A 12,863-nucleotide genomic window follows, 5' to 3' on the forward strand; every position below is an offset into this window, starting at 1 on the left:
AAAAGAGGTGCTCAGCTTGCCTGAATTTGCGAGCCTTTGGTGGAGCTGCGACTCCCTGGCCGCCCAGCGCTGCTTTTGCCTTCCTACCTCAATAAATATTTATTGAATCTAAGTTGGACTCGATTTATTTTAAATTCAACTATAACAAGACCGTCGGTGATGTTTCAATCGACAAAGAAATTGAATCCCCGAAGTGGGACCCCTTAGGCTGTTACTTGGGGGCGAGGGAGAGGGGTGAATAACAGGGGACGAGGACTGCCCCGACCGCTCCTACCAGCAGCTCGAGGTTCACCGGTAGGGTGTTATCATTGTGGGATTTACAGCATCCCCTAATTTGCTTGGCGAGTGTTAGAACAAGTGCTTGAACAATCCAGCCCTCCATCGGGAGTAGCCCTGCTTCAGTATGTGGATGATTATTGGTATCTGGGGAGGAAGAAGGCAGGGTAAAAGAAGCCACGAATGAGTTACTGAACTTTTTGGGACAGTAAGGTTTGAGGGTCTCAAAAAAAAAAAATAAAAAAAATTGCAATAGGTGGAAACAGAAGTGAAGTACTTGGGACATGTAGTCAGTGAAGGGAGTCGAAAAAATAAATCCTATAAATCCTGAGAGGATCAAAGGAATAGTAGACTTACCTCTGCCAAAGACCAAGAGGGAACTGAGAAAATTTTGGGGGCTGACTGGGTACTGTAGACTGTGGATAGAGGAGTATGCTCAAAAGACTAAAGGACTATATTCCAAACTGTTAGCTGAAGATCCGAATGTATTGGTTTGGACAGAAGAAGAGGAGGATTTAGTGTAAGATTGAAAACAGAGCCTAATCAGAGCTCCAGTTTTAGCCTTATCTTCTTTGAAGAAATCTTTTCAACTCTTTGTAACTGTAGACAAAGGGGCTGCGTTAGGAACTCAAGAGTGGGGGGGGATAAGCGGCAGCCAGTGGCCTGTTCATCTAAACTCTTAGATCTGGTCTCCTGAGGGTGGCCAGGGGAATGATAGAAGTTAGCACCCCTCACCAAGTAAAAATCATTTTAGCCCAAACCACGGGAAAACGGCTAACCAATTCAAGAATACTGAAGTATGAAGGAATTTTAATTGAAAAGGATGATTTGATTTTAACTACCCGCCCTTGCCTTAACCCAGTGAGCTTTTTGTGAAAAAAATAGAGGCAAAGGATGAAGAACTTACACACGAATGCATAGATGGAATTGAGTACCAGACTAGGACACGATCTGACTTAAGGGAGGAAACCCCTATCTGGGGGTCTTCATTTGTTCGTAGACGGTCCTTCAAGAGGGATAGAAGGAAAGAGGTGTAATGGCTATGCGGTGGTGCATGGAGTGAGTCAACTGTGGAATGTGGATAATGAGGTGAAGTGTCTGTGCTCAAAGAGCAATTAAGACTGGCTTTGCTCTCTCTTGTGCAACCCAGGGGAGTGAAGGCTTGTCTGGCTATCACAGGCTACATAAATGACGGGGTAGTCTTGGGGAGCCAGGACAGCCCTGCTTTTCATCAGCAGAGACAGTAAAATCAAGACAACAGAGACCTCGTGTAGCTCTTTGTTTCCTTGAGAGGCTGCCATGTCTGGCAATTGACCTTTGCCTCCTTACCTGTGAAATGCATATTAAAGTTGACGCCCCTGTATATGCTAATGAAGCTTTTAGAGACCATGCTAAACATATATGACTACAGCACTCGTCTCTCCACCCCAATCATACTACACGTCACCTAGGGGAGGGAAACCTTGTAAGTCTGGGGATAAAAGGATGGAGAAAATGACTGTTACATTGGGAGAGAAGAAACTTGATACGTGTCGGACCAGTCGACGGGCTGTGTTCTCTCCCTCCGCCCCAGGCAGGGACGCCTTTCTGGGTAAGCGCTGCGCCTTTCACCCTCTGGTGAATGTTACCCCGGGTTGCTGTACTATCATTATTTTTGCTAGCAATGTTAACCTGAAGTAATTAGCGCTATTGTAGTCAGTGAATTTATCAACGGCAATCTCAAGTCTGTTCTGTCGCTCTCAATAAAACAACTAATTTCGATTATTTGTGAATCTGATTCAGTGAAAGTCCTGTGGTGGGACTCTGATAGTAAATCAGTGAAAGTCCGGGACTCTGACAGACAAATATCGAAACTACAGCCCTTTTTACGCGACACCAACAAGTAAAAGCATCTGAAAAATTCCCTAGTGCATGGTCCGCTCAAATATGTGAGATGTATACCTTAAAGCAGGCACTTAAATTAACTGGAGAAAGGAGAAGGAACAATATACACAGACTCTCGCTATGCCTTTGGGGTAGTGCATACCTTTGGTAAAATTTGGGAAGAACGAGGACTAATAAACAGCAAAGGGAAAGAACTTTTACACAAAGAACTTACACAGCAGGTGTTAGCTAATATATTAATACCAAGTGAAATAGCAGCTTTACATGTTAAAGGTCACCAGAGAGACAATTCAATCACCGCAAGGGGAAACAGATTAGCGGACAAGGTGGCAAAAGAGGCAGCCTTGGGGCAGGAGAAGCAATGACAGAAGCAGGGGCAGTGGAGAAAGGTGGTAAATGGATTCTGCCTGACGGAAGGGAAATGGTCAACAAACAATGAGAGAAACAGTGACAGTGTTACAACAGGGAAGCCATTGGGGAACGCATGCAACGTGCGAATAGTTTTGTGGAAGTACAGGTGCTTTGGCATATACACAATAGCCAAACAAATTTGTGAGGGATGTGCTATTTGTAAGAAAGTAAACAAGAAAGCCTTGAGAAAGCAATCTTCGGGAGGAGGAGAGCCCGGCTTGAGACCATTCCAAAGTATACAGGTAGACTTCAGTGAACTACCACCAACAGGCAGGCGAAAAGATCTTTTAGTCCTAGTGGACCGTCTGACTGGATGGGTGGAAGCCTACCCCTTGGTGTCAGCTACTGCAGCAGGGGTAATTAAGATAATACTCGAACAGATTATTCCCAGATACGGGTTAGTGGAGAATAGAAACTCAGATCGGGGCAGTCATTTTATCTAAAATCCTTCAAGGAATTCTGGAAAGTTTAGGGATGGTGTGGGAATTTCATATCCCCTAGCATCCCCCGTCATCAGGAAAAGTTGAGGATGAACCAGACCATTAAGAGACAATTCAGTAAGAGACAATTGTCGAAATTACCACGGACTAAATGTTTGCCCATAGCATTGTTGAGGATCCAGACTTCTAGAAAAGATACAGGTCTCTCGCCCTGTGAGACGCTTTTTGGACTACCTTATATGGGTAACAGAGAAGACTTGCCCACTTTTGAAACTAAAGATATGTTTCTTAAGAACCGTACACTGGGGTTGTCGTCTTCTTTCTCTCGCCTCAGAAATAAAGGATTTCTTGCTCAAACTCCGCCGTTGGAATTTGTCGTCCATCCGTATAAACCAGGGGACTGGGTACTAGTCAAATCCTGGACGGAGAGTAAGCTACAACCGGAGTGGGAAGGACCATTCCAAGTCCTCCTCACTACTGAAACCGCAGTAAGGACAGCAGAAAAAGGATGGGCTCACTACGCTCAGCAAAAAGGAGCAGTTGAACCCCCGCCAACAGATCCGGTAGAACGGTGGACTGTACATTCTACTGACAGCCCACTGCGAGTAACCCTAAAGAGACAATAAGCCGTGGGTTGGGGCGGGATGATCCAGTTGGGAGACATAAATCTGTGCATGCCATGAATTTTAAGAAGCGTTTTGCGATGATACTGGTCATTGGGGCGGTGTTGAGCTTCCCACTAGGAAGCTGGAGTGTACACCTAGATCACCTACGAAGTGCACACCCAGATTACCCGGTTAGGCTTATCATAAATATCACTAAAGGAGATACCCCACAGACTGTACGCTTTGATGCCTGTCAAGTACTGAAGTGTGGGAAGCTAGAGGCCCAAAGACGGTTGAGTGGTGAAAACAGGTACCTGTTCCCAGAAATTTGGAGGGTCGCAGAGGGATATCAGGAGGCTGCACCTTGTGACCGATGGAGTGAAGCGTGGTGGACCACCCAAATTGGAGGGTGGGCCATTGATGACAAGTGGTTCAAGTCTTCTTATTATTACCCTCTCAAAAAGAAAATACATTTTTACAAAGGATCACCTTCCCCAGAGTGTGGCCTTTTTGAATGGACTCCTCGGTTGATAACTATAACCCAGAGGGACGATACAGCTAACCTGAGGTATGGAATAGGAGCAGATGTGTCTGGAAGAGAGCCAAGGGGAAGATTTAGAATAGACCTACTGGAAAATAGCAGTTAAGCGGAAGGGACAGCTATGACTACTAAAACTCCCAGTAATACAACAGTGGGAACCACTGAATGACCCAGCTTTGGTAACGGTTGCTGAGATTACAGATCTTAGACAAACATTTGAGATTGAGACAGGGTACGGTGAGACGAATGCTTGGGTAGAATGGGTAAAATATACTGTTAATAGTTTGAACCAAAGCAATTGCTCTGCTTGTGCCTCAGGAAGGCCCACAGCACAGATTGTCCCTTTTCCCTTAGGGTGGACGAAAGATTCCCTAGGGATGTGGTGTATGATAGCATTATACCAAGAAAGGACGGCCTGGGGAAACGAGGCTTGTCATTCACTTTCCTTACTGTTTCCTGCCTTGGAATCTAGAGATGTTAAAGTGCCACCAGCATTTTCCACAGCAATTGGTAACCATCCAGCGTGCCTCTCACGGCAGGGTGTGAATGCTACCAAACCTGGGGGGGGATTTACCCTGTGCACTGAAACTCTGAATGGGACCAAGGATGTAAAAGGAAACTACTCAGCGATACGAGTGCCTTGGGTGGATCTCTGGTGGTATTGTGGAGGGAAGACCTTGCGATCTGTGTTGCCGGCTAACTGGAAAGGTACATGTGGAATGGTACAATTGGCAATACCATTCACCCTAGCATTTGAAAAAGGAACAGGAACCCTGAGCTCAGGCAGTAGCGTAAAAAGAAGTGTGGGTGTATCCTTTGATGAACGGATATATATAGATCCCATTGGAGTCCCTAGAGGAGTCCCAGATGAACACAAAGCAAGGAATCAGACAGGAGCAGGATTCGAGTCTGTCTTTTTCTGGTGGATAACTATAAGCAAAAATGTAGATTGGATAAATTATATGTACTATAACCAACAGAGGTTTATTAATTATACCAGAGATGCATTGAAAGGAATAGCTGAACGATTGGATGCAACCAGCGGATGGCATGGGAAAATAGGATTGCCCCGGACGTGATCTTAGCAGAGAAGGGAGGTGTGTGTGTAATGTTAGGGAACCGGTGCTGCACCTTCATCCCCAACAATACAGCTCCAGATGGTGCTATAACTAAAGCCCTTCGAGGGCTCACCAGTCTAGCTGATGAGTTAGCTGAGAACTCTGGAATAGACACCTCACTGACAAGTGGGCTGGATTCCCGGTTTGGGAAACGGAAAGGTATGGTGGTATCAATATTGACTTCTCTTATAATGGTAGCGGGAATGTTAGCGGCTGTCGGACGCTGTATCATTCCCTGTGTGCGAGGATTAGTTCAACGATTAATTGAAACTGCCCTAACGAAACGAATGGAAGTAGACCCTCCCCCATACCCTGGGAAAATGCTTCATCTAGAAGACAATAAAAACTGTCGAGAAGAAGAAGAATGTACCATCACGCTGTCGGCTCCAGAGGCCTCATATGGAACCATGCCCTGGGAATGCAAAAGACAATAAGATTATGAGAAAGGAAAGGGGGAAATTGTAAGAAAGGCAGGTGTTGCTTTTGCAGAGGAGAAAAGCCGTTTCCATCAGAGGTGACACGATAAGGGAATGACTGAGACAAAGAGGCTCCAGCAAAGGCTTGTAGAACATCTCTTATCACACAGACAAAAGGACAAACTCATTCCTACTGCATTAGCGTCTGGAAGGGTAGTCATACATTTAACCAGGGCTAATGACATTGAGCAATTTTTTTGTTACCAAAAAGGAAGGAAATAAACTAGTCAGATAATCTCTTTAGGTGTAGCATAAAGAGAAGCAAACAGCGGCAGGACATGCGGGAAGAATTTTAGGCGCCTCGCACAGACCCTGAACCCTGGAGTACCCAACCAACGGGAAAGAGGGGAGGGAAAAATTGGGCCGGGATTAGGAAATAAAAAGGTGTGGTGTTTCAAGAACGGAAAGTGTGCCTACTTGCTAGGTCACCCGCTCTTGCAAGAGCGTGAATGAAAATGTGCCTCCCAGAGGATTCTGCCTGAGCCTATTTCACTCGGACCGGAACTTATTTCTCACAGGGGGGTCCCAGCAGGGCCCCCAGGCACAGCCAGGTCCCGGCAGCGGCAGGGGGGTCCCCAGCCCCATCTCAGCCCCGGTCCGGCGGGGACGGGCTCAGCCACAGCTGGGGAGAGAGGGCGGGGGCTGCGGGGGCCACCAGGCAGTGCCGGGGGGGGGCGGCTCCCAGGTCTCTCCCGGCTCCCTCAGAGGCAGCATCACCCAGGCGGCTTGTGCTGAGGCCGGCACAAGCCCGGGCAGCGGCGGGGAAGCGCAGCTCGCCCGCGGGCACCCGCAGCTCGGCCGCAGCTGGCGCGAGGGCGGGGGGCGAGGCGGGGGCGGGGCCTGCAGCCGCCGCGGCCAGACCCCACCCCCGTCAAAGGCGGCCCCGGGGAGGGCGGCGAGCGGGAGCGGGAGCGGGGCGAGCAGCCAGGGCGCGGGAGGTCACGCGAGAGTGGAGCTCGCGCGGGATTTCGCGCGGGAGTTGAGCTCGCGCGGGACGCCGAGGCAGGGCGAGGCGGGGGAGCTCAGCCATGGCCTGTGCCCGAAAGGCGCAGCCTCCCGCGTGTTGCGCACTTTCCAGAGGAGACGCGGCCACGCAGACAGAGCCCCCCTGGACGCCTGCAGCCCCCCCGGGCTGTGTCTGCAGGGAGCGCCTTCACCTCTCCCGGGTAGCGGAGGGTAGAAGGGATGGCGGGTGCGTGAGGTGCGAGCAGGCGGCTGATGCGCTCGGCCTGGCGGCAGAGGTCAAAGAGGGAGCAGAAAGGCTGCGGAGCGTCAGGGAGAGGGCAGAGCAGCAGAGAGTTGGGGTTGTTCAGCCTGGAGAAGAGAAGGCTGCGGGGAGACCTTCTTAATGTTTACAAGTATCTGAAGGGTGGGCTGAAGGAGGATGGAGCCAGACTCTTTTCAGTGGCTGCCAGTAAGAGGACGAGGGGTAACGGGCACAAGGTGGAACATAGGAAGTTCCGATCAAACCTGAGGAAAAACTTCTTCACGGTGAGGGTGAGAGCGCACTGGAAGAGGCTGCCCAGGGAGGTTGTGGAGTCTCCTTCTCTGGAGACTTTCAAGACGTGCCTGGCTGCAGTCTTGAGTAATGTGCTGTGGGCAATGCTGCTTTAGCAGGGGAGTTGGATAGATGATCTCTAGAGGTCCCTTCCAACTCTGAAATTCTGTGATTCGATGAAACGTTCAGCCTGGAGAAGAGAAGAGAAGGCTCCGCGGAGACCTTGGAGCCCCTTCCAGCCCCTCAAGGGGCTCCAGGAAAGCTGTGGAGGGACTCTGGATGAGGGAGGGGAGCCATGGGACGAGGGGGAAGGGGTTTCCACTGCAAGAGGGGAGACTGAGCTGAGATCTCGGGCAGAAATTCCTGGCTGTGAGGGCGGTGAGCCCCTGGCCCAGGTTGCCCAGAGAAGCTGTGTCTGCCCCATCCCTGGAGGGGTTCAAGGCCAGGTTGGCCGGGGCTTGGAGCAAGCTGGGCTGGTGGGAGGTGTCCCTGCCCAGGGCAGGGGGTGGCACTGGGTGGGCTTTAAGGTCCGTTCCTACCCAAACCATTCCCTGAAGGGGTGGGGCCCTTCTCCCCCTCCTTTTGTCCCCCTCCTTTTGTCCCCCTCCTTTTGTCCCCCTCCTTTTGTCCCCCTCCTTTTGTCCCCCTCCTTTTGTCCCCCTCCTTATGGTTTGAGAAGCCCACCACAATTTCTTGTCCTTTAGAGAACTACTCTCTCACCCGATGACCCCTCCCCAACCGGGAAGGGGAACTGGGGGAAAAACAAGGACCCAGGAGGACACTGGGGAGCTACATTGCGGTTCTGTGATGGTGACTTGGAGCACTGCAGCCACACTGGAGTCCGTGCCATGGGCGCTCTGATGCCTTGTCTCCCCTGGGCCCTCTCCTCCTGATTGTGATGGGGCTCAGCGTATTCTCATCTGTGCTGTGGAGGAAGCTGCTTCAGGTAGGTGACTTGACTGTTGCGGCACACTGTGCTGTGGCATGGGGGGGCGAGGGATGGCGTGGAGTGGTGTGGGTGGCTGTGGTGTGGGACTGGGTGGGGCTCCCGTCTCACCCAGCTCCTGGGGACCTTGCAGAAGTGAAGGAGAAGAAGAAGCGTCAGGCAAGCAAGACAAGAGCCCAGCCGGAGAAGCAGAGCGGTGAGTGGCCCCAGCACCGACCACCCTACAAACGGCCGACACCCCATGGCAGCCCTGAGCCGGGGCTGTGCCGGCAGCTGCTGGCCGCTCACTCTGTCTCCTCCCTCTGCAGCTTCTCAGCCAGTGGATGGAGAAGGGGAGAAATCCTGGCCCAAGCAGGAGAAGCGGTGAGTGTGGGGGAGACCCCAGATGCTGCCCCAGACCCTCACCCCGTGCCCTGCCCCTGCCTGCGCTGGGCAGCCCTGACGGCCAGCCAAGGGGGGTGCTGCCTGCGGGTCCCGCTGGGGTCTGGGGTGCAGCGGGGTCTCTTTCTCCTCCTCTGCAGGGCGAGTGCGGAGGCCTTGAGCCGGAAGCCCCTCTCCCCACGGCCCCGCTGGCCACCATGGACTCCATGACAGACAGAGGCTACTCTTCCTCAGCTTCCTTTACCCTTCCCGGAGGCCTGTCCTGGTGGGATGGCGGAGCTGGCAGCACTCAACTGCTCAGGACCCCGCCATCCCCCCAGGGCTGTCAAGGGGAGGGTGCAGGAGCCAGGGCCAGCCCTCTGCGAGGAGCCCCCACAGGAACTGCCAACAAGGACCACGCAAGAGGTCTACTTGACCTCTTGCACATTTTCAAGGCGTGGGGGGAGAGGCAGCAGCGCGGCGAGCCCATGGCCAGACTGCCATGGCCAGACAGCCCATGGCCAGAGCCGGCTGCCGGCCGCGCTGCATCTGCTTCAGAAATTTCCCCTAATGGCTGGGAGGTGTGGGGCCGGGAACCCCCTGGGGTGCCCCACTTCTGATCCAATAAAAAAGTCAATATTTTCTCTATCCCTGTGACTGTCAGCAGATCAGTTTTGTCCCTTGACAGGAGCAGAGAATCAGTTTTGTGTAATGACAGCAGTATGTGCTACAGTAATGCCGACTCTCCTGTGGAGATGGGGGGGCCCTTGCCCCTTGTGCATTACACCCCACCCGAAGAGAGAGACAACGTCTATTATTGTGTTTACTATCTTTATCTCAGATCATCTGTTATTATGTGTAACAATAATGCACCCTCAGTGAGTTTGCAGATGACACCAAGCTAGGAGGGAGTGTCGATCTGCTTGAGGGAAGGAAGGCTCTACAGAGGGCCCTGGACAGGCTGGAGGGATGGGCCAAGGCCAATTGGATGAGGTTTAATAAGGCCAAGGGCCGGGTCCTGCATTTCGGTCACAACAACCCCAAGCAACACCAGGGGCTTGGGGCAGAGTGGCTGGAAAGCTGCCCCGCAGAAAAGGACCTGGGGGTGCTGGTGGCCGGCCAGCTTAACATGAGCCAGTCCTCCCCCAGATGAGCTGGGATCACTGGAAACCGGCTCAGCTCTCTCCAACCCCCCCCAAAGCAGCACAGCCCTCCCCAAAATGAGCTGGGACCGCTGGCGTCCAGCTCAACCCTGCCCAGCCCCCCCAGACCAGCGCAACCCCCCAGAGGCAGCCCAGCCCTTGGGACCCTTGCAGAGGCCGCCAGGCTGGGGCCCAGGGGGCGGGTCGGGGGTGTCGCGTGAAAAGGGGCAGAGCGGTTTTGGCAGAAAAGGAACCCCCTTGTGTTCTAACACTCCTCACCGAGGTGGGAGGCCAGGTGCGGCTGGGTGTAAATCCTGAGGGATGCCCAATTCAGCACTATCAGCCCAATGGCGTTTAATAGGTAGTAAAGTGTTACGATTTGGGCACAGTAATAGTGGACTGCACCTTCCGTCTAGTCGTGCTCATGAACTAGCACGGCCACTTTGGTCGCGTTCGGTGAGAAACCAAAAGGACGAGCTACTTCAAAAAGTGCAGTTTATTTAAGCAACAGATAGATAGGTTCTTAGGGCAGCCGGTGATAAATACACTGTCTGCAAAGCACGTGCAAATGAAAGTATTGTTACATCTACAAAACGCGGGACAAAGTTCTAACGATACAGCCTGGCTATACATGCAGAAAAGAGAGTCTCTAGAGAAATTTCTGAGTTTCCCGAGGGAGCCCTCGGTATAATCTAGGTCTTACCCAAAGGTGTCCCTATGGGGGGGAAGGGAGGCTCAGCCCGTCGCCTGCTCCCAGAAGCCAGTTATGGAATTCTTTGCGATGGTGTCTTCCCTGGGTATCCCCCCTCTCTCGGGCTGTTTTTCTACTATTTGTTATCTTCGAGGTGGAGTTTGAGTGACTTTAGTCGTACATACTTTTATCATGATTGGTGTAAACTTTTCTCGCTTCACAATTAAAGGTGTAGTTTACGAGAAGCTCAGGGCGCAGGCTCAAGAAGGAGCGGTCGCACCTTGGAGGCGGGTAGCCTTCGGGGTGGAGGTGTGTTTTGGTATTATAATGACATTCTAACGAGCAAAGTTCACACAAAGGACAGCATTTCATTAAAATTTGGCAAAATGTTGGCTCCGAGTATGGAGCGGGCAGCTAATTGGCAGCTTATCTGTTTCCTGGTATCATCCCATTCCCGTATCCGCTATACATCCTAAGGTAAAGCCGCGGAATAATTGCATCCCGTCCCGTACCTCATGTAGCTTATCAGGGAACCACAGGTGTTGTATCCTTCATGCCACCTGCAGCTGTTTTCTCCCTCAGAAGCCTCTTGATTTTCTACTTTTCCTTCCTGTGTGAACAATGCTGTACTTTTGTTTTTTTAGCCAATGTAGTATTTATTCCACAGGGGGGCAGCGAGGTCTGTCCCTGTCCCCGTCCCCCACCCTCTGCCCTCGGCAGGACAAGGTGAACCAGGTCCTCACCTCCTACCTGTGGGTCCGTCAGGCCTGGCTGGACGCCCGCCTCGCCTGGGACAAGGACGCTTACGGCGGCATCGACAGCATCCGCATCCCCAGCAGCTACGTCTGGCGGCCGGACATCATCATCCTCTACAACGAGTGGGTGCTGCTCGCCCTCCCCCACCCTCAGCTGCTCCCGGAGCTGGGGGGGCTGAGGCTGGGGCTGGGGGTGTTGCCAACGGGGAGCAGGGGGGTCCTGGTGTGGGGGATGTGGGGAGACGGTCACCTCGACTGGGTGAGAAGGCGGCGGCAGGAGGTGCTGGCATCAGCCTGGTGTGCCACCCACCTGGCAGCTGGGATGTGCCACCCCGGGGGTGACCAGGGGCAGCGAGCCCCCTCTTCCTGGGGGTGACGTGGGGAGGGGACACGGGGTTGGGGACAGTGCTCGGCCCCGGCCCCGCAGACCCTTGCCCCACGTGGGGCTCGGGGCCATCCTGGCCCAACAGCGATCCCTCCCCCAGCGCCGACGACGGCTTTGGCGGCTCGGTGGAGACCAACGTGGTGCTGCGCTCCGACGGGCACATCACGTGGGACTCGCCCGCCATCACCAAGAGCTCCTGCAAGGTGGATGTCTCCTACTTGCCCTTCGACGGGCAGCGGTGCCGCCTCACCTTCGGCTCCTGGACCTACAACGGGAACCAGATCGACCTCCACAACCGGCTGCACACCGGGGACCCGATGGATTCCATGCCAGGGGGGGTTTCAATGCGGGGAGGTGGGCAGGGGTCTCTCCCCACCCTGCCGCGGCGTCACCACCCATTACCCACGCAGGGAAGTACTACATCGCCACCATGACCATGATCACGGCCTCCACCGCGCTGACCATCTTCATCATGAACGTCCACCACTGCAGCCTGGGGCCCCGGCCCGTGCCCCCCTGGGCCAGGTGGCTCATCCTCCACCACATGGCCCGGCTCTGCTGTGTCTACGAGGTGGGCGAGAGCTGCAAGAGCCCCCAGCGGGTGCTGGGCAGGCGGGTGGGCAGGGAGGACACTGGGGGGCCGGGGGAGAGCCCCATGGAGGGGGAGGTGGGTGCCGAAGCAGGGGGCTGTCCCCGGGACCACTGCCTGTGCTACCACAATGACCTGCTGAGGAACGTGGGCTATGTCGCCGGCTGCTTCCGGCATCACCAAGCCTCCCAGCGCCGGACCGGCGAGTGGAAGAAGGTGGCCAAGGTGATGGACCGCTTCTTCATGTGCGTCTTCTTCCTCATGAGTGTGCTGGTCCTGGGCAATGCTGCATGATGTCCCCGTGGACTCACTGCCCCTAGGGACAGTGGTGGCCACCGGTGCCCCATGAGGGTGGCTCGTCCTGAGTCCCCCTTGGCCCTTCATGGACCTGCAGGGTGGAAGATCCACCAGCGCCAGGGAAGAGGAGCCTGAGAGCGGGAACCTGACTCGGCCGGGGCTGCCCCAGCTGCAGGGTTGAGGGGTCACGGCCCCCCGAGCAGTTGTCTCGGTGGTGATATATAGATCTAGAATCACAGAATGGTTTGGGTGGGAAGGGACCTTAAAGATCATCTCATTCCACCCCCTGCCCTGGGCAGGGACACCTCCCACCAGCCCAGCTTGCTCCAAGCCCCAGCCAACCTGGCCTTGAACCCCTCCAGGGATGGGGCAGCCACAGCTTCTCTGGGCAACCTGGGCCAGGGGCTCACCGCCCTCACAGCCAAGAATTTCTGCCCGAGATCTCAGCT

The 12,863-nt window shown here is 53.8% G+C and overlaps 1 protein-coding gene and 1 long non-coding RNA gene across 3 annotated transcripts in view; both read left to right on the forward strand.

Annotated features, from left to right (window-relative positions):
* Window positions 1-12,411, forward strand: part of LOC134511230 (neuronal acetylcholine receptor subunit alpha-10-like) — a 49,488-nt gene extending 37,077 nt beyond the window's left edge. The window contains exon 4 of the mRNA XM_063324871.1: window positions 11,944-12,411. Coding sequence (XP_063180941.1) covers window positions 11,944-12,411 — 468 coding nt within the window. The remainder of the gene's footprint in view (window positions 1-11,943) is intronic.
* On the forward strand, window positions 7,948-9,603 carry LOC134512694 (uncharacterized). Of its 2 annotated transcripts, XR_010070213.1 has the most exons (4): window positions 7,948-8,195; window positions 8,329-8,391; window positions 8,504-8,558; window positions 8,717-9,602. It is a non-coding gene; the product is annotated as an uncharacterized LOC134512694 (long non-coding RNA). The 2 variants fall into 2 exon arrangements; XR_010070211.1 differs by having other exon boundaries at window positions 8,504-9,603.
* Window positions 12,412-12,863: the final 452 nt, after the last annotated feature.

Source organism: Chroicocephalus ridibundus, chromosome 1 (assembly GCF_963924245.1).
Source record: "Chroicocephalus ridibundus chromosome 1, bChrRid1.1, whole genome shotgun sequence".
NCBI classification, from domain to species: Eukaryota; Metazoa; Chordata; class Aves; order Charadriiformes; family Laridae; genus Chroicocephalus; species Chroicocephalus ridibundus.